At 40.6% G+C, this 22764-nt stretch overlaps 2 protein-coding genes across 2 annotated transcripts in view; both read right to left on the reverse strand.

Annotated features, from left to right (window-relative positions):
• The window catches only part of LOC127429087 (guanine nucleotide exchange factor subunit RIC1-like), a 259906-nt gene that overhangs the window by 114745 nt on the left and 122397 nt on the right, over positions 1-22764 (reverse strand). The window lies entirely within an intron of this gene.
• On the reverse strand, positions 13348-20467 carry LOC127429092 (interferon-inducible GTPase 5-like). Its single transcript, XM_051677888.1, has 3 exons — positions 20141-20467; positions 14767-15334; positions 13348-14485 (listed from the first exon to the last, which is right to left on the reverse strand). Exons 2-3 carry the CDS (start codon positions 15332-15334, stop codon positions 13866-13868), a joined length of 1188 nt encoding a protein of 395 aa, XP_051533848.1. The 5' UTR covers positions 20141-20467; the 3' UTR covers positions 13348-13865.

Below are 22764 nucleotides of genomic sequence, written 5' to 3' on the forward strand. Positions count from 1 at the left end.
CATTTGTTATGTCACTATGGGTTTCTTCTAAAAAATAAAAAAAAAAAAAAAAAATATTAATATTCTTAGTCTGAATATATTCTGATAAAACTGCCCTTTTATTTCTATCCCTCCCTCCATTAATATTAATTGTTCCTAATTTTAAGCTCTCCATGAAAAGAGAGAAAAGAAAAAGAACAAGAAGAGAGAAGGAAAACAATCGAAGACAAGACAGAAGATTTACCCCTTGTGACATTAACATGGTTTGGTTAGTCTTTTGGTTGAGGTTTTCCCTCTCCGTATGTTTGTGACAATTTTCTTCAATCTAAACCATTTCCTTCTACTAAGCTCCTCAAAACCCACAGACTTCTGTATTTTTCCCACTGAAATCAAAAATGTATTGATGTCTGGGAAAAACTTTCGCACTTCAACTCTTCTGCCAAATGTTTCATCTAAGAAATCATTAATTTCTTTTACAGTGTAGAGCTGTTCATCTCCACACTGAGAAGGGATGTCCGACATTTCAGAAATGTTATCATCATCACCTATCTCTTCCATACCATCACTAGTTCCTGTCTCCTCTATCTGTGAAAGAGAAGACTGTTCTGCACTTGCATTCTTAAGGCCGAGATGATGTTCTCAAAGCCAATCTGTTCACCCACAGCCACGAGCACATCTTCCACAGACGCACCGGCATCAGGCACACACCTGACTCCATGACGGAGTGAAAGAGAAGAATTCCACTCACTCGGGTGAGCTTCCATCTCCACATCCCGCCACGAGGTCAGAAAACAAACAAACAAACAAGCAAGCAAGCAAACAAACAAACAAACAAACACACACAAAATAAATAAATAAATAAAATAAAAAAATAAATAACAAACCAACCCAAAAAAGCAACAGGGCAAGAAAAATGAAAAAAAAAAAAAAACAGTTGCTCTTCCCACCAGTAAAACACTCACACACCCAATAATCCCAACATGCAAAGCAAGACAGAGAGAGAGAGAGAGACATAGAGAGACAGAGAGAGAGAGAGACTACACAATCTGTCCACAGGTGTAACACTATTCTTTATAAATCTGATTTGTCTTTCATACTGTGTCTGTTCAGCAATAAGACGTTATATTAAAACACATGTGAAAATCATAACTAATACGACTCTCATGATGCTTTTGCAGCAGATCTCAACCTTTTTGACTCCTAGAAACTATCAGTGTCATAATCACATTTATTAATTCCACAAGTTTCAGTAACTGTCAGTTTAGAAGTTGTAGGTCTCTGTCTTGTTTCTCTGTCTGTTTTTAGCATTGCATAACTTCTTTTATTACATTATAAAAAGAGATTCTGACACCTAGTGGTCAACTATCATAATCACTGTTTATTTTTTACATATTAAAATCAATAGAAAATACATTCATTGACACTTATTTATTTGACTTAATCTTATCTTTATAATGTCTTCAGTCTAATGCAGATGATGTTCTGTAGTCTTGATTAAATCATAAAAAAGGGACAATAATTCAACTATTAGTCTGGTCATGGAAGACTAACAGAGTGTCCCCTAATTAAAACTTGAATTAAAAGTGTTGCATTGTCTTTAGTGAGACTGATGTGTCACCTGTTGAGGGATCAGTAACACTTTTATATTGTACAACTGCTCCAACTCTGCATAAAGAGACTCAAAATGCATTTTCAATGGAATTTTAGCAATGCTATATATATATATAATCATATAAAATGTATTTTATTTGGTGTAAAATGTCAATTTATAACAACATGATTTTGTCCTGAATGTATGTTTTTTATGATCTCTTTGATCACTTCATTGGGAGCTTTCATTCATATCTCAGTTTGCATGTTTTGGGCTTTTGTGCAGATTTGACACTTTCCTGTTCTGTAATTATGGGTGTAGTGTCTGTAGTCACACAGTAGGTGGCGTTATACATCAGATCAACTCATTCTTTTACATCTAGTGTTTCTAAAAGTCTGTTTTAAGTCCATCATTCATGGCAGTACACTATCCTCTGTACTGCAGAAATAGAAAGAGTATGTTAGTATGCTATTCCAAAAATAGATATCTGACACTCATCTCAGCTGATGGAGTCTCTACTAATGAACTGATGAGTTCAATCAGGGGTGTTCAATAATGTTCAGTGTTGCTCCTCATCAACAGGCCTGAAAAACACTAAAACAAACCTGTGACTCCAGTTGAACTAAAGACACTTCTGGGACACTGTAGCAAAACAATTAACATCTTTTATTCACAAGTCATAACAAGGTGATTTCCTGCAGTAATGGAAGATTTTGAAGGATGTGACACATTTTGACTATAGTATTGTTTACATGACAACCGCATGTGAAATCATTAGGACTGCCCCCAAACAAAGATTTTCCTAGTTGACTATAGTCGTTAGTTTAAGCCATTAGTTGTTTAAGCCACTAGTTGTTTATGATATTAATTTAATTACTTAAATATACATTTTTGGGGGGCATCAGAAAATGTTTTGAGTTCCAGGACTGAAAGAATGTTATAAGTAACATTGCTAACACTGTTCAACATTACAGAGAAATACTGAACCATAACTAAAGAAGTTCATCAGGACAAACTTTAGATAGATAGACAAACAGACAGAGAGACAGACAGACAGACAGACAGATAGACAGACAGACAGATAGACAGACAGACAGACTGACAGACAGACAGATAGACAGACAGATAGACCGGCAGACAGACAGACAGACAGACCAACAGATAGACAGACAGACAGATAGACCGACAGATAGACAGACAGACAGACAGATAGACCGACAGACAGACAGACAGACCGACAGATAGACCGACAGACAGACAGACAGACCGACAGATAGACAGACAGACAGACAGACGGACCGACAGATAGACAGACAGACAGACAGATAGACCAACAGACAGACAGACAGATAGACAGACAGACAGACAGACTGACAGACAGACAGATAGACAGACAGACAGACCGACAGATAGACAGACAGACAGATAGACAGACCGACAGACCAACAGATAGACAGACAGACAGACAGACAGACAGACCAACAGATAGACAGACAGATAGACCGACAGACAGACCAACAGACAGACCGACAGATAGACAGACAGACAGACAGACAGACAGACAGACAGACAGACAGATAGATAGATAGATAGATAGATAGATAGATAGATGTGTTTTTCTACTTTGTTGCTATGGTGAGCTCATTTGGTTGCTAGGCAGTTACCAGCTCCTGTGAAGAAGATGAATGGTTTTACTGTTACATATGAAATATCTGTCAGGACTATACGCTGAAGTTTAAAGTATTTTCATCAAATGAACTGTAGATCCAATGTAGATTTGTGTGTTTATAAGCAGATGATTTTGATTTTAGAAATGGATTTATAGTACATATTTACATCGGTCATCTTCAGAGTTCAGTGTCTTGATCAGTGCAGTCTCCTGGGTTTGAACTTTAACCTTCAGCCCTTGAGATCGACAGCCGACCATATGAAAATGTTCAATTCAGTCCATTTCTACAGAGTGTGTTTGTGCTGTTGTATCTTCTCAGTGCAGTTTGTGTTTTCATGATTTTTTCTTCAATGATTGGCCGTCACATTTGTGCTTCATCTTGATTAATCAGTTTCTTTCATTTAGAGTCTGTTTATGATCCGTTCATCTCTCTTTCTGTAGATCTGTCTGGATCAGGAGAGACTGGAAATTAAAAACAGAAATAAAAGGTCAAAGCAGGAATTTTCTGAAAGAATATGAAATATATAGAAATGACTCTAAAGATCAATGATAATAAAACACACAGTTTGGACTATGCTCTTTGCTTTCCTGATGAACGAGTTTCATTGATCTTTTCTCTTTTGATTCATTAGATTGTGAGTGTTTCTCTTTGTTCTCATGATTGTTCTTCTTCTGATGATCCAGATTTGATCTGTCACACATCATCATCATCATCATCTTCGTCTCTACAGAATCTCCAAAACATGGAAAACACACTTTTCAGTGCTGTAAGACATTTGAATGCTTTCAAAGAATATTTAGAAAGCAGATAAAACCAGTTTAATGTCTGTTGACCTGCCAAAATTCAACCAAGACATTCAGACACATGCATCAGTTGTATAGAGCAGAGCGGGGCTAGTTGTCACACTTTATCCCAGTCAATATTTGGGTTGGTGATTTTTTTGGGAAAGTCAGTTTCACTAAAGACACTATAAATCTGAAGCGTGTCACCAGTCAGAAGTGTGAAATAATGGAACAATCCTCTTATAGCCGACTCTGTTTATTAATAGATTAAACTGATCGTGTGTTAAAGTATATTTCTCCATTATTATTACATATCAGGATAAAACGGTTCATTAAGATAACGATTAGCCCTTTAGTGAGGCCTTTTAGATACATTTGTCACAATGGATATTTGCCATTTGTCACTTATTTTCAAATAATTGCTTTGTTTGAAATATGAAATACACGTGTGTGTTTGTATTTATAGCCAATATAGTCATTTTCAACATTTAAAATGTATTATAGGCTATTTTATGGCAAATCAATTAAGACACCAAAATAATTCAATTAACAGCAAAAATGACAAAATCATGTAACATATGGATAAAATACTGAATTATTCTAATTTAAAGGGGTTTTGATGTCACTGTCTGAAACTAACATGCAAAATCACTGTTAAAGAAAACACATTTGTGGAATTGGACTTTTGACCCCAAATCTTCTCGTTACTGAGTTAACAACCCTTCTGCTCATGGGACAACTAGCCCCGGTCTCCCATATGTAAATATATAAACATGCTGATTAACATGTTAGTCATCATTAAATCACACAAAAATACAGATTGATTAATTATCCAGACGTGTGTTATTAAAAACATATTTACAAGTGACTTACGACATGTGGAGAACAACCGCTTCCTGTAATCCCAAAGAGAATTTTACAATATCACACTGTAAATCAAAGAGAAAATCACATTTTGTTCTTTAGTTTTACAAACTGCTGGACTTTCTTTAGTGCTGTTAAACTAAAGCGAATAAGAAATGGAAATAATAATCAATCTTAAATCATAAAAGAGAGTCGGGATTTCATGACTCCACCTTACAGAAACTTTGTCCCAGGACAGAAGGAAAATGTTTAATGTTTAATCTGTGCGGAAATAAAGTGTGATCACAATGAGCGTGTGAAATGACTTTGAACACTGCAACTATTCACAGGTCAGAGTTCATATTACTTGAACATTAATAAACAGCAGATGATGTCTTTTATGAATGAAAGTGAACTGAGCTGAAAGTCTACACATGTATCTGTGATTTATCACAATCTGTGACATTGTGCTCCATTTACTTCCATGTACATGAGCTTTAAGAGCTTCAACAGAGAGCAACAAATACAAGTTTGTAAAGTTTTCTGCTCTCTGATGATTTTATCCAAAGTGATTTAAGTGACTTGTTTGAGGACACGATAGTAGTCTGCAACTTTTGAAATGTAAATGCAGGGTAGGAAATAACAGTAAAAAATATGACAGAAATCAAATGAAAATAAATAGGCTATTTCGTAAAGATAAATTGTTCTTTGTCAAAGAAATTCTTTTAAACAGATCTCATATTTAATGTCTTTAATTTGATCTAAAGTAGTTTAGATTGTGTTGGTTTTAATTAAATGAAGCTAACCTACAATTTTACTTTTATTGCCTGAGTCAAACATGTCACAGGATTATTTCGGGCGTTTTCCAAACAGCATTTTTTCGCCCTTGAAGGGCACTTCGGGAAGGGGACACCACTCGATGAGTTGTTCCAAACAAAAGTAAGAAAAAGTAAGAAAGTAAGAAAGTCTTTTGTAAGAGTAATATATCAGTTGTGGATGCAACAACACCATATTATACGGCTCAGTTTATCATGTGCACTGTAAAAAAATGTGATGTTACAATAGATCAAATGATTTCATATTAGAGATTGTAATGCTTTTTATATGTAAATGAATAGCTGCAACAGAGGCACCTTAAAATGCAATTGTCATGATAATCAGTGTGTTAAGATAAAAGGGGGTATTGACCAAAATGAATAATGCCCCATATTGAGTTTTTTATACCACTATAAAAAAATGCTTTGATCAGCATAACCTCGTGAGCAGTTTCTCTCTTATTGTAGTGTAAGTATGGTAAGATAACACTATAGTTAATGTTTGCAACATAAAATAAACATATTGTTGAAAAGACTGTTTGTGCACTGTGAATATAATAATGACAGGTGCATAGCCGGTCTCTCTTCTTTGTACTGGTGTAGTGCCTACTTTGTATTACATTTAAGGTGTAAAATAATGAGTCTTATTAAAAGCTGAAATTCCTTAAAAAAAGAAATGTTGGCATGATCGCACGTTTTCTGATTGTCACATTTACTATACTTTGGGAGCAGCAGCACCCCCTGACTAACTCAAAATTTAAGCTTATTTATTGAAACTTTGGTAAACAAATAAGCTTGTATTTTGAGTTGGGCAGTTATATTCTAATATGCCATATTTGCACTTCTAAATTTTAGGTGTAAATGTCTTATGGGAACACTTTCAGTAATGTATTTAAATGTACTGTCACAGTGCACCTTTTGTGTACTGTAAGGTAGGCCCAAGACTTTATTTTTATTCTGTTATTCTTTTTATTTCCTGTTGCAATGCAGACTTGCTTATTTTACATGAAAGTATAAAATAGCTCAATGGTCATTTTTAAATCGAGCACTTGGTGTTAATACTTACTTCCCGTATAAGGTGGACTGCCACGTTATAGGACTGATAGCTGTCCCAATATATTCTGTTAAAAAATGCAATATGTAATATACAGTATTTTCAAATGTACTGGTGTGTGTGCTCCATCTGTTTAAAGTAGTGTTCTGGAAGATATGTTTATTCTGCTTCATAGAGTTTTGACGTGTGTTATATATGATTTTTACCCCGCATATACTATGTGTTGAATTCTCAACAATCCCCATGACATTTCATCACCCTAACCCAAAATATCTTCCTGTGCCCCTCACCTGATTTAATTCACTCTCAGTCAGTCACTAGACTTTGTATTCATATGACTCCAGTGGATTAATAAGTCTTCTGAAACTGTATGCTTGGTGTGGGTAAGAAATAGATCAATATTTAAAACTTTTTTTTTACTAAAAATATTCGCTTCTGGCCAGCTTTGGTATGCACGTTCAAGAGGGTCAAGGTCACGCAGCCTCTTAGGTGTTGTGAGTGCGTTGGCAAGTTCACATGAGAACTGAAAAGTGAAATACGAAAAATACAGTGTTGTTTACAACAGAGGAGGCGGAATGTTATACAGAAGCTGAATTGGTTTAGCAATAGATTTATATCTGTTTCTTTTTCGAAATGGTGCTTGCGTGTGCTTATCCTGGATGCCTCAACCTGCTGAGAAATGTTAGATTACATCTGTAGGTATCATGGCAAGAGGAAAGACTGCTTTTCACAGATTCCCTATCAATTATCATGAGCGACTGAAGCTATGGGTGCACACTGGGACATCAATACACCAATTGAGTCACTCAGAATATTGAGGGTGTGCAGTGAACGTTTCTCCCCTGCTGATTTCAGACCAGCCGAGGGATCCGACAATATCGACATGCCAACACACTTACATCACGCATGAGGCAGTTTGAACTCCACCCTTGTGATCGTCCATTCCACAGCTGGCCGGAAGCGAAACATTTTTGTAAAAATAAAAAAGTTATTGACAAATTATTGATCAATTCCTTACACACACACCTAGTGTTTCGCTTCAGAAGACATTAATTAATCCACTTGAGTCTTATGGATTACTTTTATGATGGCTATATGTGCTTTTTGGAGCTTCAAAGTTCTGGTCACCACTCACTTGTGTTATATGGATCTACAGAGCTGAAATATCCTTCTAAAAATCTTCATTTGTGGTCTGCAGAAGAAAGAAAGTCATACACAGCTGGGATGACATGAGGGTAAATGTGAGAGAATTTAAATTTTTGGGTGAACTATCACTTTAAATTTGTGCCTGTTCCTCAAACAGTGCTCTCATATGACTTCAGGAGTCTTGCAGTAATGTTTTATAATAGTACACATTTACAAGTTGAAGTTAAAAGTTTACATACACTTAGGTTGAAGTCATTAAAATGTCTTTGTTACTGATGGAGGGAACGAGATGTTGTGTCGATGTAGTGACACTAGGGACACTAGGGGTTCTATCTTGAGAACCCCAATCACCTTTGCTTAAAATAGAAAAGGCCAATGAGAACTGGCGAGTGGAATTTGCATGCCACTCTCCGCCCCGGACATACGGGTATAAAAGGAGATGGCGTGCACCACTCATTAGAGAGTCCTGGCCATGTCAGCGGCCGGTTCAGCGCAGCGGCAGGAGGGACACAATGTCTCGTTCCCTCCATCAGGGAACAGAGGTTACATCAGTAACCAAGACTTTCCCCTGTCTGTCACTCACTCGACATTGTGTCGATGTAGTGACACTAGGGGTTCCTATAGGAAACGCCACAGGTGCTGAACCGTGTCACATGTATGGGAGAGTGGACAAGGCAAGCTGCTGCGTGCCTCGCAGCGAGCACTCAACCACGTTGTGACCTTCCAGCGAGTTAGGTAAGGCATCTCCCTAGTCCCGTTAAGGGGGAGGAGGCACTTACCCATTTAGTCTACCGGTGGTGCCTTTCCTGATTTTCTATCAAGCAATTTCCTGCCGAGCACTTCCTAGAATAATGCTGGGAAGTGCTCATCCCTCTCCAGGAGGGGGAGCACTACGGAGACCACATCCTACCGCAGGGAGGTTAACGTGGAGAATACCTCACATGGACTTACCAACGGGGAAGTTCACATATGGAATGATACCACCGGAGGACCCTATCTACAGAGAGGGTACGCAGCAACAGTGGCCAAGGCAGAGAAATCTCTGGTGAGGGGAAACACAGGGTTCACCTAAGGGGAAACCGAACAGTGGAAACTCATCATACGGGATTACCAAGGGGGAATCACCATGCATGGAGCACTGAGCCTGAGCACACGGGCTCACCTGAAAAGGGGCATACCATGAGTACTGGGCCTAGTGCCGTTACTCCTCCGCCAAGTTCGTCACCGAACAGTGCTTAAGAATTAAAGAGGCATCTGGGGTTCACTGGATACGGGGAACTGTTGTGGACAAAAAGGCGCACATTATCACTTTTGAAAAAGGGGAAAGGCGCAATGCAAGCAGTATACCTATCCGGCCGCCCAGTCTACCTGCTGTTACCACGTAACACTCGGGTCGAAACCGGCTTTATGCGTAGGTTATAAAACCATGCAAAGGTATTGGGTGTAGCCCAACCCGCAGCTCTGCATATGTCTACTAGAGAGGCCCCCCTTGCCAGTGCCCAGGAGGACACAGCACCTCTTGTAGAGTGTGCCCGGACTCCCAAGGGGCACGGCAAGTCCTGAGATTGATATGCGAGAGAAATGGCATCCACAATCCAATGGGCTAGCCTCTACTTGGAAACAGATTTCCCCTTCTGCTGTCCTCCAAAACAGACAAAGAGCTACTCCGACCATCTAAAGCTGGTGTGCAGTCCAGATAGATGCGCAGGGCGCGAACTGGACACAGCAATGACAAGGCCGGGTCTTCCTCCTCTGAAGGGAATGCTTGCAGGTTCACCACCTGGTCCCGAAAAGGAGTGGTGGGAACTTTGGGCACGTAACCGGGCTCCAGGCATTCACTGGTAACAGAGAGCACCTGCAGATCCCCCACCATCTTGATGGAAGTGAGCGCCACCAGGAGGGCCATCTTCAGAGACAAAGTGTTGAGCTCGGCCTGCTCCAGGGGCTCAAAGGGGGCTCTCTGTAGGGCAGGTAGGACCACAGAGAGATCCCAAGAGGGAATCAGGCGCTGTCTAGGAGGATTCAACCTCCTCGCGCCTTTGAGGAACCTGTTGATCAGGTCGTGCTGTCGTGAGGGTCTCCCGTCCAGTGTATCGTGGTAAGCTGCTATGGCAGCCATGTACACTTTCAGGGTAGAGGGAGACAGTCATCTCTCCAGCCCTTCCTGAAGGAAAGACAGCACAGACCCGATGGCGCATCTCTGTGGGTCTTCCCCACGGGAAGAACACCAGTTCACGAAGAGACACTAATTCAAGCATACAGCCGCCTCGTAGAGGGGTATTATATACGAGGGGTACGTATAGGTGATATTAACCACCGCTGGCGGAAGACCCGCTAGGTCTTCCGCATCCCGTCCAGGAGCCAGACGTGGAGATTCCAGAGGTCTGGCCGCGGGTGCTGGAGCGTGCCCTGCCCCTGAGTGAGAAGGTCCTGCCTCAGGGGAATGCGCCAGGGATGTGCTACTGCCAGGAGCATCAGATCCAAGAACCAAGTCTGGTTGGGCCAGTATGGCGCAACGAACAGGACTTGCTGCTCGTCCTCCCTGACTTTGCACAGAGTCTGTGCAATGAGGCTCACCGGAGGAAACGCATACTTGCACAGCCCCCGAGGCCAGCCAGCAACTCTAAGCAGTTGATGTGCCAAAGGAGTCGGGGCCCCATCCAGAGCCCCGAGACTGCCTGCCCATTGCACATGGTGCCCCAGCCCAAGCACGAGGCATCTGTTGTGACCACGATGCACCTTGAGACATGCTCTAGGGGAACACCTGCCCGTAGAAACGCCAGGTCCAACCAAGGGCTGAAAGTCTGACGGCACTGTGGCATGATGGTCACCTCAGGACTCGAGTCTGTAGCCAGTGCTGAAGTGGTCTCATTTGCATCAACCTGAGGGGGAGAACCGCCACCCCTTAGCCACTCCGCCGTTGAGGGTAGTCTAAAAAGGTGCCTTCCATGACTTCATTAGCTCCTCGTGCACTTCCAGTAAGAAAGGGTCATTATGGGCGGGGCACGGCCGTGAGTTGCACTCCGAGCCCAGAAACTAATCATCCAGCCACGAATGCTCAGGGCAGGGTGGAGGGTTCCACTTCAGCCTGATGTTCACAGCCGCCCGGGCAAGTATGGCTGCCATCTCAGCTTCCGCCTCATCCTGTGCTCTACCGCCTATGGGCGGGAGCTCAGAAGATTCTTCCATTTCCGATAGCAGAAGTCCACCCTCCGATGCTGCGACCGAAAACTCATCCTCGTTGTGAGCCGCGAACGACACATTAAACCCACCCTGAGGCGGACCGTCTGTATCGCTCGACAGCTCTTCCGGATAGAAGGAGCTTGCTGGGGATGGGAGGTCCACGGGGGCTGAGCCGGCGAAAACGGTCCCGTGTCCACATCCAGATCACCCGCGGTGCTTGCCAACCCGGCCGGCTGAGCGTCAGCCCAGGACGGACCAGGTTGGGGAGCAGTCGTGGTGGCTCCTTGCTTCATGAAGAAGTGAGCCACGACTGCAATGTTCTCATGGGCATGTTCTCGCAATGAGAACACGACCCTTCCACGAAAGCCACCTCGGCATGCTGGAGCCCTAAGCACTTGAGGCAGATTTCATGGGTATCCGGAGGGGAGAGGTAACGGCCACATCCAGTAGCGCAAACGCGGAAGGACATCTTTAAAAAGACACCAAGCATTTGTGCGAGCTCTTTTAGCAGAAAATATACTCTTTTGAATATACTCTTTTAGCACCCGCAGACTCAGTTGCCGAAGCACACGGGAAGCACAACACTCGACCGTGTGAGGGTGACCACTGATATATGTAGTAATAATCCAGCAGCATAGCGAATGGTGAGAGGACGAACACACATGCATTCGGCTCCGAAGAAAAAATCTGAATGAGTGGTGCACGCCATCTCCTTTTATACCCATATGTCCGGGGCGGAGAGCGTCATGCAAATTCCACTCGCCAATTCTCATTGGCCTTTTCTATTTTAAGCAAAGGTGATTGGGACTCTCAAGATCGAACCCCTAGTGTCCCTAGTGTCACTACGTCGATACAATGTCGAGTGAGTGACAGACAGGGAACTCATTTTTTAACAATTCAACAGATTTAATATTAGCAAACTATAGTTTTGGCAAGTCATTTAGGACATCTGCTTTGTGCATGACATGAGTAATTTTTCCAACAATTGTTTACAGTCAGATTGTTTCACTTTTAATTGACAATTCCAGTAGGTCAGAACTTTACATACACTAAGTTAACTGTGCCTTTAAACAGCTTGGAAATTTCCGGAAAATGATGTCAAACCTTTAGACAATTAGCCGATTAGCTTCTGATAGGAGGTGTACTGAATTGGAGGTGTACCTATTGTATTTTAAGGCTTATTTTCAAACGCAGTGCCTCTTTGCTTGACATCATGGGAAAATCAAAAGAAATCAGCTAAGACCTCAGAAAAAAACTGTGGACCTCCACAAGTCTGATTCATCCTTGGGAGCAATTTCCAAGCACCTGAAGGTACCACGTTCATCTGTACAAACAATAATACGCAAGTATAAATACCATGGGACTACGCAGCAATCATACCGCTCAGGAAGGAGATGCATTCTGTCTCCTAGAGATGAACGTAGTTTGGGGCGAAAAGTGCAAATCAATCCCAGAACAACAGCAAAGGACCTTGTGAAGATGCTGAAGGAAATCGGTAGACAAGTATCTATATCCACAGTAAAACGAGTCCTATATTGACATAACCAGAAAGGCTGCTCAGCAAGGAAGAAGCCACTGCTCCAAAACTGCCATAAAAAAGCCAGACTACAGTTTGCAAGTGCACATGGGGACAAAGATCTTACTTTTTGGAGAAATTTCCTCTGGTCTGATGAAACAAAAATTGAACTGTTTGGCCATAATGACCATCGTTATGTTTGGAGGAAAAAGGATGAGGCTTGCAAGCCAAAGAACACCATCCCAACCGTGAAGCGTGGGAGTGGCAGCATCATGTTGTGGGGGTGCTTTGCTGCAGGAGGGACTGGTGCACTTCACAAAATATATGGCATCATGAGGAAGGAAAATCATGTGGATATATTGAAGCAACATCTCAAGACATCAGCCATGAAGTTAAAGCTCAGTCACAAATGGGTCTTCCAAATGGACAATGACCCCAAGCATACCTCCAAAGTTGTGGCAAAATGGCTTAAGGACAACAAAGTCAAGGTATTGGAGTGGCCATCACAAAGCCCTGACCTCAATCCGATAGAAAATTTGTGGGCAGAACTGAAAAAGCGTGTGAGCAAAGAGTCCTACAAACCTGACTCAGTTACACCAGTTCTGTCTGGAGGAATGGGTTTCAGCTATTATGTATTTGAGTAATTAAACACAATATTGTTTTACTTGTACTGTACAATGAATAAGAGCTCCTTTATTTGTGTAGCATGCCGTGAGACAAACGTTACAATTCAACAACACTGTGACTTAGAAAAGACAACATAGTTCATACAGTCAGGTTCTATTTATTATACTACAGTTATTATCATTTATTTTATCAGTTAAAAAAAAATATAGAAAAAAGAAAAGTGAAGAGAAATTTAATTGTCAAGACCAACATTTATGCAAACAGGTTAAATCCATGTTATAAATTGAGAATTTTGCAGGTTTCTTCTATAATTATTGGAGTATATGATCATGTAAACATAAATCAACACAGTTCTGTGAATACAAGCAGTCACACAATATTTTTTAGCATGCTTAACAATAACTATTAAAATGTCAACACTTTTTATCACATTGTTCTGTTGTTATAATGTTATATTATTTCAGCATTGTGAGATTATTTTACTGATATTAGCTGTAGTATATTGATTTTACTATTCAAAATCTATTTAAATTGAAATTAGAGTTATAATAATACATTTATTACAAATATATTATATGTAAAAACATATTTAAAAAAATCTCTTAAGTATCCCTAAATAGTGTAGAACATTAAAACAATTAATTATGAATGAAATTTGGCTACTTCTGTGAGGCAATCTGCACATTCCTGGCATCTTCAGTTATTTCATTCAGAACTTTCTTCAGCATGTATGAAACTGCCACAAAAGACAATCCTGCAGCCACAGCAGAACCTATAAAGGGTATAAAACTAACAACACGCTCAACAGCTTCTTCGTTTGCATAAACAGAGGTTTTTCTCAGCTGAAGCACAGTTGAACTAGCAGTAATTCCTGCACACACAACTGATTTCATCACACTCATTAGAAACTCAGTGCTCTTCCCAGATCTTATACTGATCCTCTTCATAGATTCTTTATCCAGACCAAATGCAGTCTTGTACTTTAGTGCCTCATTTACTATCAGAGCTACATCCACAACAACTGAAAGACCATGAACAGGAAGTGCAGCTACACCAGCAGATAATAAAGCTACTCTTGAAATGTTTTTCTCTAGAGCTTTCTTTTTACTCTCAATAATCTCTGCTGTGATATTCAGTACAGCCAACATCAGCACATGACTCTTGTGTTGTGGGACTTCAATCTCCATCCTCTCCTGCAGTGAATTAAAATCATACTTGCTGAGATACAAACCAGAAATCAAGAACACAACAGGATCCTCTACACCGACCTCTCTCAGACCTACAGACACAGAAAAATACATCATTATATCATGATATATTTATGAAAAGATTATTATAATACTCAGAAACAATTATATTTGCTTGTAATATCATTTTAATGTTATTAAATGTACATGAGCATAGATAATTATTCTCAACACAGTATAAAGTTAAAGGTGGAGTTTCAACACTACTGACTGTTTTCATACAAGACTCCTTTTTACCAAAGTGAAATATTTATTCTACTAAAGTCACTGTGTTGGACAAAACACTGTCATGTAATAAACAGAATAAACAAACCGTTTACACAGTCTTCTCGTATTTTGTCCAGTGTGTTTTTCTCATTAAAGCTTTTTTTCCTCATTGCAGCATCAATACTGGTGTCAATCTTGGAACGAACAAAGTAGAAATTCTTCTTCATTCTCTTGATCTCTTTGGCCAGGTCAGCGTGGCATTCTCTGAAACGATCTGAAGCAATTATGATGAAAAAATCATAGCGCTCAAACTGAACGTGTTCAAAGTACTCATGAGGTTTCCAGTTTTGTGTTCCAGTTCCAGGGAGCTCCCACAATGTCACATTTTTATATTTTGGGTGTTTGTAAGCTTTGGGTTCTTTAGTGGTCTCCACTACACCAGTTTCAGCTGAACCCTCATCTCCATCTCCCAAACCCCTAAAAGCATTGACAAATGTGGACTTTCCAGAACCAGATTCCCCCGTCACAGCAATATTAAGTTCTACACGATCTCGCTGTTGGAGGAAATGTTTGATGGTGTCAGCAGCTGATGACAGATCCTGAGTAGATATCGATTCTTTAAGTTCTTCCAGCTCCTCCTGAGTTATAGTACGGTAATCTTCTGATGTAGCCATCTATAAAAAAAATAATTACAGAATTGCATGACATTAAAATAAACCACACTAAAATCACATTTCAAAGAATAGCAACAAGTGGCAATCATCAAGATCCAAAACAGACAGAAAATAACCACAAGTGTCAAGTTTGAAAGAACAAATCATGGAAACAATTGTTTTGATGGTAAATTTCAACTTCTGTCATCACTGTGAACTTCTTTCTCTCAAATGCATACACTTAATCTAAACCTTGCCATCATTTTATTGTTTTATTTTATTTCATTTTAATTGACTCAATGAAGATTGTGATCTTCAGAAATACAGAACTTGTTCTTATCTTTACACTTCAGAGCAAGTGACACAATTAGTTACAGTCTCAACACCAAAGTAATGATAGTAGATGAAGATGTGTTTTAAGTATGAAAGTAAAAGAGTAACTTAGAAGAGAAAACAGATGATGATCCACACAAACTCTTTATCTTTTATTGCTATAGATCACCACAGGTATATGTTGTGTTTTTAAGGGGAATTCGGTTTTTTAGATCCTTTTATGCGTTTTTATGTCTTTGCAAGTCTTTTGTTCAAGATCTGACTAAATTCGCTTCCCATGTGCTGTTTGATTACAGCCGGCTGCTTTCCAACGCTCACATGTGTGTGTCTGCCCATGTGCTTGTGTCTCGTGATGAATGCAGTGCTCCTGCACGAGACTCTGCGTTGTTTTTAATCAAAATACCCATCTGTGACGAGGAGGAGAGCGTGGCCGGGCCGTGATGGAGCACCGCCGGCACTGAATCAGCTGATCAGCGGGAGAGTGAGATAAAGGGGAGGTGGAGGCGCCAGTTCGAGAGAGAGAGAGACGCACGTGGCCATGTTGCATGTGTTCCCACGTCCTCCTTGCCCATCCTTGAACTGTTACACCAATATTAATGTAAACACAGCTGTTAATGAATTACCAGTGTAAACAGATGGGATTAAATCTGCACTGCCTTGACGAGATGTTAAAGCAAACACAGCTTTAATTTAATTTGAATTTGTTTTAATTTAAATTGTTAATATATATTTTTTAATTAGTAAAATAAGTGTTTTATTGCATATTTGCCTACCAGTGCAAAACTAAATTGACATAAAAACTGTTAATGAAGCTTTTTTCCACTCGTTACATGTGAGAAACAGATTAAATCATATGCACTTTTTTAACAGAATTATTATTTTTATGCATTTATTTATTTTGCAATAATCACAAGGTGCAGTTTAGTTTGTAATATATTCGTTGTGCCCTCTTGTGGCCTTAAGACATTTTAAATTTATATATTTGCATTTAGCAAGATTGAAGTTTTATACCTCTAGTAAATTACACGTTACTTTGTTTAATACCATTATGTCCAGGTTTTGTAAATCACATAAGCATTTTTTTTTCTTCAGAATCATCAGAATCGTGATCTTTATTCTAAGCAAAAAAAAAATTGTGATTCTCAATTTATCCAGAATTGTGCAGCTCTTCTAAACAGTAAAACAATTGAAGCAGAGGCACAAAATGATTCAAAGCAACAGAAATGGAAAAGAAAATGTACAATGGCCACAAATATTGTTATTGATAAATGACATTGTGGTTTGATTAGATTGTTTGTTTGTTTATCCAAGACCCATAACAAAAATGTAACATATACTTTGAATGTAGAAAAATATTTGACAAAAACTATTTTAATTTAAGAGGGTTTTGAACTAGGTGTTTGAAACCTATAAAACCTCTGCTGGAGAAAACACAAATTTGTGCAAATGAACTTCTAACTCCAAATTTTACAGTTACTGAGATATTAAAGATGTTACAACTATCCTCGGTCTCCCCTGAATAGTTATTAAGTACAAGTGTCAAGGCTGGACTTGGTAAGTAAGGACATGTGCGAATGTGATAAAAATGTCATTACAACTGTGAAAATACAAATTTATAGCCTGAAAACATTATGTTGGGTAAAAACATTATCACGATGTTGGTAAGAAAAAAAACTTTTTACATCTTAACTGTACTGCGGTTTTTTTTTATTACTCTGTAGCTATGAAAACGTGTAGCTTTATCCAGATGTAACTTAATATTGTCAAACAAGTTAAGTACAAATATAAGGTACAAAAAACAAACATTTAAAGCCATAAATGGCTTATTCCCTAGGATATGTAATGATGCTATAACAATGTAATGGAACTGAAATTGCATTTAACTTATAGCTAACAGAAATAGATGCATATCAGACCTCCAATAGCACATGTATACACAACACCTTTCCAACTTACATGACTTTTATTTTGGAATCATAACTTTATCATTTTTTTATGATTTTTCATTTTTTATTCAAATCCATATAACTGCCTGGTCATGTGATCTGATGATGTCACACCATTTGTACAATATTCAAATCTATAACACATCATTACCCCCACAGACGATATAACAGTCGCATCACCCCCTGACCACAGACTGATCACGGTACCCTGCCCGGACCCCCCTGTGAAAAAATTCTGCCACCACCTCTGTTCAAATCCATATAGCTTCCTGGACATGTAAGATGTGTGTCAGATGTGTGTGAAAATATAACAGGTGGTGTGACATCATCAGGTCACATGACCAGCAAGTTATATGGCTTTGAAAATGTAAAAAATAAATAATACAAAATCCACATAATCATATTTCTACAATCAAAGCTCCCTAACTTGGACTGCCCTTGTTGGGATCGCTGTTTTGCATTTTTCGCTTTTGAGGCGCTCCCTAACTTGGACTGCCCTTGTTGGGATGGCTGTTTTGCGTTTTTCGCTTTTGAGGCGCTCCCTAACTTGGACTGCCCTTGCTGGGATCGCTGTTTTGCGTTTTTCGCTTTTGAGGCGCTCCCTAACTTGGACTGCCCTTGCTGGGATCGCTGGTTTGCCTTTTTCGCTTTGGGCGCTCCCTAACTTGGACTGCCCTTGCTGGGATCGCTGTTTTGCGTTTTTCGCTTTTGAGGCGCTCCCTAACTTGGACTGCCCTTGTTGGGATCGCTGTTTTGCGTTTTTCGCTTTTGAGGCGCTCCCTAACTTGGACTGCCCTTGATGGATGGCTGTTTTGCGTTGTTCGCTTTTGAGGCGCTCCCTAACTTGGACTGCCCTTGTTGGGATCGCTGGTTTGCGTTTTTCACTTTTGAGGCGCTCCCTAACTTGGACTACCCTTGCTGGGATCGCTGTTTTGCGTTTTTCGCTTTTGAGGCGCTCCCTAACTTGGACTGCCCTTGCTGGGATCGCTGGTTTGCCTTTTTCGCTTTGGGCGCTCCCTAACTTGGACTGCCCTTGCTGGGATCGCTGGTTTGCCTTTTTCGCTTTGGGCGCTCCCTAACTTGGACTGCCCTTGCTGGGATCACTGTTTTGCGTTTTTCGCTTTTGAGGCGCTCCCTAACTTGGACTGCCCTTGTTGGGATCGCTGTTTTGCGTTTTTCGCTTTTGAGGCGCTCCCTAACTTGGACTGCCCTTGCTGGGATCGCTGTTTTGCGTTTTTCGCTTTTGAGGTGCTCCCTAACTTGGACTGCGCTTGCTGGGATCGCTGGTTTGCCTTTTTCGCTTTGGGCGCTCCCTAACTTGGACTGCGCTTGCTGGGATTGCTGTTTTGCGTTTTTCGCTTTTGAGGCGCTCCCTAACTTGGACTGCCCTTGCTGGGATCGCTGGTTTGAGTTTTTCGCTTTGGGCACTCCCTAACTTGGACTGCCCTTGCTGGGATCGCTGTTTTGCGTTTTTCGCTTTTGAGGCGCTCCCTAACTTGGACTGCCCTTGTTGGGATCGCTGTTTTGCGTTTTTCGCTTTTGAGGCGCTCCCTAACTTGGACTGCCCTTGCTGGGATCGCTGTTTTGCGTTTTTCGCTTTTGAGGTGCTCCCTAACTTGGACTGCGCTTGCTGGGATCGCTGGTTTGCCTTTTTCGCTTGGGCGCTCCCTAACTTGGACTGCCCTTGCTGGGATCGCTGTTTTGCGATTTTCGCTTTTGAGGCGCTCCCTAACTTGGACTGCGCTTGCTGGGATCGCTGGTTTGCCTTTTTCGCTTGGGCGCTCCCTAACTTGGACTGCCCTTGCTGGGATCGCTGTTTTGCGATTTTCGCTTTTGAGGCGCTCCCTAACTTGGACTGCCCTTGCTGGGATCGCTGTTTTGCGTTTTTCGCTTTTGAGGCGCTCCCTAACTTGGACTGCCCTTGCTGGGATCGCTGGTTTGCCTTTTTCGCTTTGGGCGCTCCCTAACTTGGACTGCCCTTGCTGGGATCGCTGTTTTGCGTTTTTCGCTTTTGAGGCGCTCCCTAACTTGGACTGCCCTTGTTGGGATCGCTGTTTTGCGTTTTTCGCTTTTGAGGCGCTCCCTAACTTGGACTGCCCTTGATGGATGGCTGTTTTGCGTTGTTCGCTTTTGAGGCGCTCCCTAACTTGGACTGCCCTTGTTGGGATCGCTGTTTTGCGTTTTTCGCTTTTGAGGCGCTCCCTAACTTGGACTGCCCTTGCTGGGATCGCTGTTTTGCGTTTTTCGCTTTTGAGGTGCTCCCTAACTTGCACTGCGCTTGCTGGGATCGCTGTTTTGCGTTTTTCGCTTTTGTGGCGCTCCCTAACTTGGAACAATTACATTTATCGAATAACATAAGAATTACTTTTGCTATTATGATTTAAAGTGTTATCTATATAAACTGACACTATTTTGCGATTACATACCAATTAATGTTAAAGGAAGGATCGAATGTGTAACAAATATCAACTTTACCGCAGTCGTAACTGTGTTGGATATTTATGTCTATATTGGTATTGTCAAAATGATTAGAATGTATGTATCTGACCTTATTATCGATCACAGCTTTGTGAGTTGTGTGTCACGGCACACAGAACAAGAGAAATCCTCCTCAGAAAGAAGTTTAGACGCAATTTCATCAAACTGTCCTTGAAAGTTTCACTTTCAGTTTTAAAACTGTCCAGTTTTACACTCAGCATTCACATCCACAGCAGATACTTTCCTTCCAATAATGTGCATCAGAAATATTACTGTATTAATCGTGATCAAATTATCCAGTGTTCAATGTATATTGAGCAACACGTTATGAAGATGAATGCGTTATTTTTTCCTCTCCAACTCGTCTGAGCCTTTTTCACACTTGCGCGTTTGTCGCTTCCTGGTGTGACTAGAACATTCTGACAACGTTAAAGAAACGTTATGCGACTGAACCCACATATTCACTGAGATAAACAAGCTGCTACTCGTGTATTTTAGATGAAACTTACCTGCACAAGTTTGTCTAGAACGCATAAAGGATTTTTCAGAATCTATGTGAAAATGTGAAAATATGTGGAACAAAATCGTAATCATTATTACGAGTTATAATTATAACAGGAACATAAGATCATGTTGATGTGTGTTCATGTGTTTATGACAGGTGCAGTTTCACATAGAGACACAGACTGGCTCATGTGATGCGAGTTTATCACAAATGTAAGATAAAACAGTGAAGAAATCCCATTGTTAAAAGGACAAACATCCATCCATGACAAATCATGTGAATTGCTCCAACGTCTGAATTATAATGAATTTTGATAATATAACACTAGAGGAAAATACCTGAGATAAAGAAATAAACTTCAAATAAAATGGCAAGAAAGCACTGTTGTTTACAGTGGAAAGTTATTTTTAAGAAATCTCATTTTTTATTGCCTTGATTATTGTATAGGCCTATATGATAGATAGATAGATAGATAGATAGATAGATAGATAGATAGATAGATAGATAGATAGATAGATAGATAGATAGAATTTTATTAAGTTCTCAAGTAATAATTCAAGACAAAGAAACAGTTAGTAATAAAACAAGAACAAAGAAACAAATGAAGAAAAGTGCTTAACGTTTCTAAAAGCAATATCAAACATTCAAGTAACATTAAGAAAAAGAAAAATCTACAGAGGTGTTATTGTTATTGTGTGTATGGTTTCTTGTACAATACACTTTGAAAGGCTGAATGTGTGTGTGTGTGCCAATAAACTTAAAATGGCAACAGAATTGTAATTTTTTTGCACTCGGAATTGTATGCAGTTATTGGCGACTCGACTTAAACTCGACTCGGACACAATATTGGTGACTTGGACTTTGACTTGAGCAGTGAGGACTTGGACACAATATTGGTGACTTGGACTCGACTCAGGCACAATATTGGTGGCTCGGACACAATATTGGTGACTGGGAAACAATTTTGGTTACTTGGATTCCACTCGGACACATTATTGGTGACTTGGAATTTGACTTGAGCAGTGAGGACTTGGGCTCAACTCGGACACAATATTGGTGACTTGGACACAGTATTGGTGACTTGGACACAATATAGGTGACTTGGACTCAACTCGGACACAATATTGGTGACTCAGACACAATATTGGTGACATGGACACAATATTGGTGACTTGGACTCAACTCGGACACAATATTGGTGACTCAGACACAATATTGGAGACTCGGACACAATATTGGAGACTCGGACACAATATTGGTGACTTGGACACAATATTGGTGACTTGGACTCGACTCGGGCACAATATTGGTGACTCGGACACAATACTGGTGACTTGGATTTTGACTTGAGCAGTGAGGACTTGGACACAATATTGGTGACTTAGACTCGACTCGGACACAATATTGGTGACTTAGACACAATATTGGTGACTCGGACACAATATTGGTGACTTGGACTCGACTCGGACGGACACAGTATTGGTGACTCGGAGACAGTATTGGTGACTTGGACTTGACTCGGACACAATATTGGTGACTTGGACTCGACTCGGACACAGTATTGGTGACTCCACTTGGACTCGACTCGGACACAATATTGGTGACTTGGACTTGACTCGGACGGACACAGTATTGGTGACTCGGAGACAGTATTGGTGACTTGGACTTGACTCGGACACAATATTGGTGACTTGGACTCGACTCGGACACAGTATTGGTGACTCCACTTGGACTCGACTCGGACACAATATTGGTGACTTGGACTTCACTTGGACACAATATTGATGACTCAACTCGGACACAATATTGGTGACTTGGACTCAACTCGGACACAATATTGGTGACTCGACTTGGACTCGACTCGGACACAATACTGGTGACTTGGACTCGACTCGGATGGACACAATAATGGTGACTCAGACACAATACTGGTGACTTGGACTCGACTCGGACGGACACAGTATTGGTGACTCGGAGACAGTATTGGTGACTTGGACTTGACTCGGACACAATATTGGTGACTTGGACTCGACTCGGACACAGTATTGGTGACTCCACTTGGACTCGACTCGGACACAATATTGGTGACTTGGACTTGACTTGGACACAATATTGATGACTCAACTCGGACACAATATTGGTGACTTGGACTCAACTCGGACACAATATTGGTGACTCGACTTGGACTC

This window comes from Myxocyprinus asiaticus, chromosome 38, assembly GCF_019703515.2.
Source record: "Myxocyprinus asiaticus isolate MX2 ecotype Aquarium Trade chromosome 38, UBuf_Myxa_2, whole genome shotgun sequence".
Taxonomy (NCBI): Eukaryota; Metazoa; Chordata; class Actinopteri; order Cypriniformes; family Catostomidae; genus Myxocyprinus; species Myxocyprinus asiaticus.

Coding starts and splice junctions, on each gene's coding strand:
- LOC127429092 (XM_051677888.1), bottom strand. CDS start 15,334: ATGGCTACATCAGAAGATTACCGTACTATAACTCAGGAGGAGCTGGAA. Junction 14,486..14,766: donor ACGAGAAGACTGTGTAAACG/GTTTGTTTATTC, acceptor CTGTGTCTGTAG/GTCTGAGAGAGGTCGGTGTA.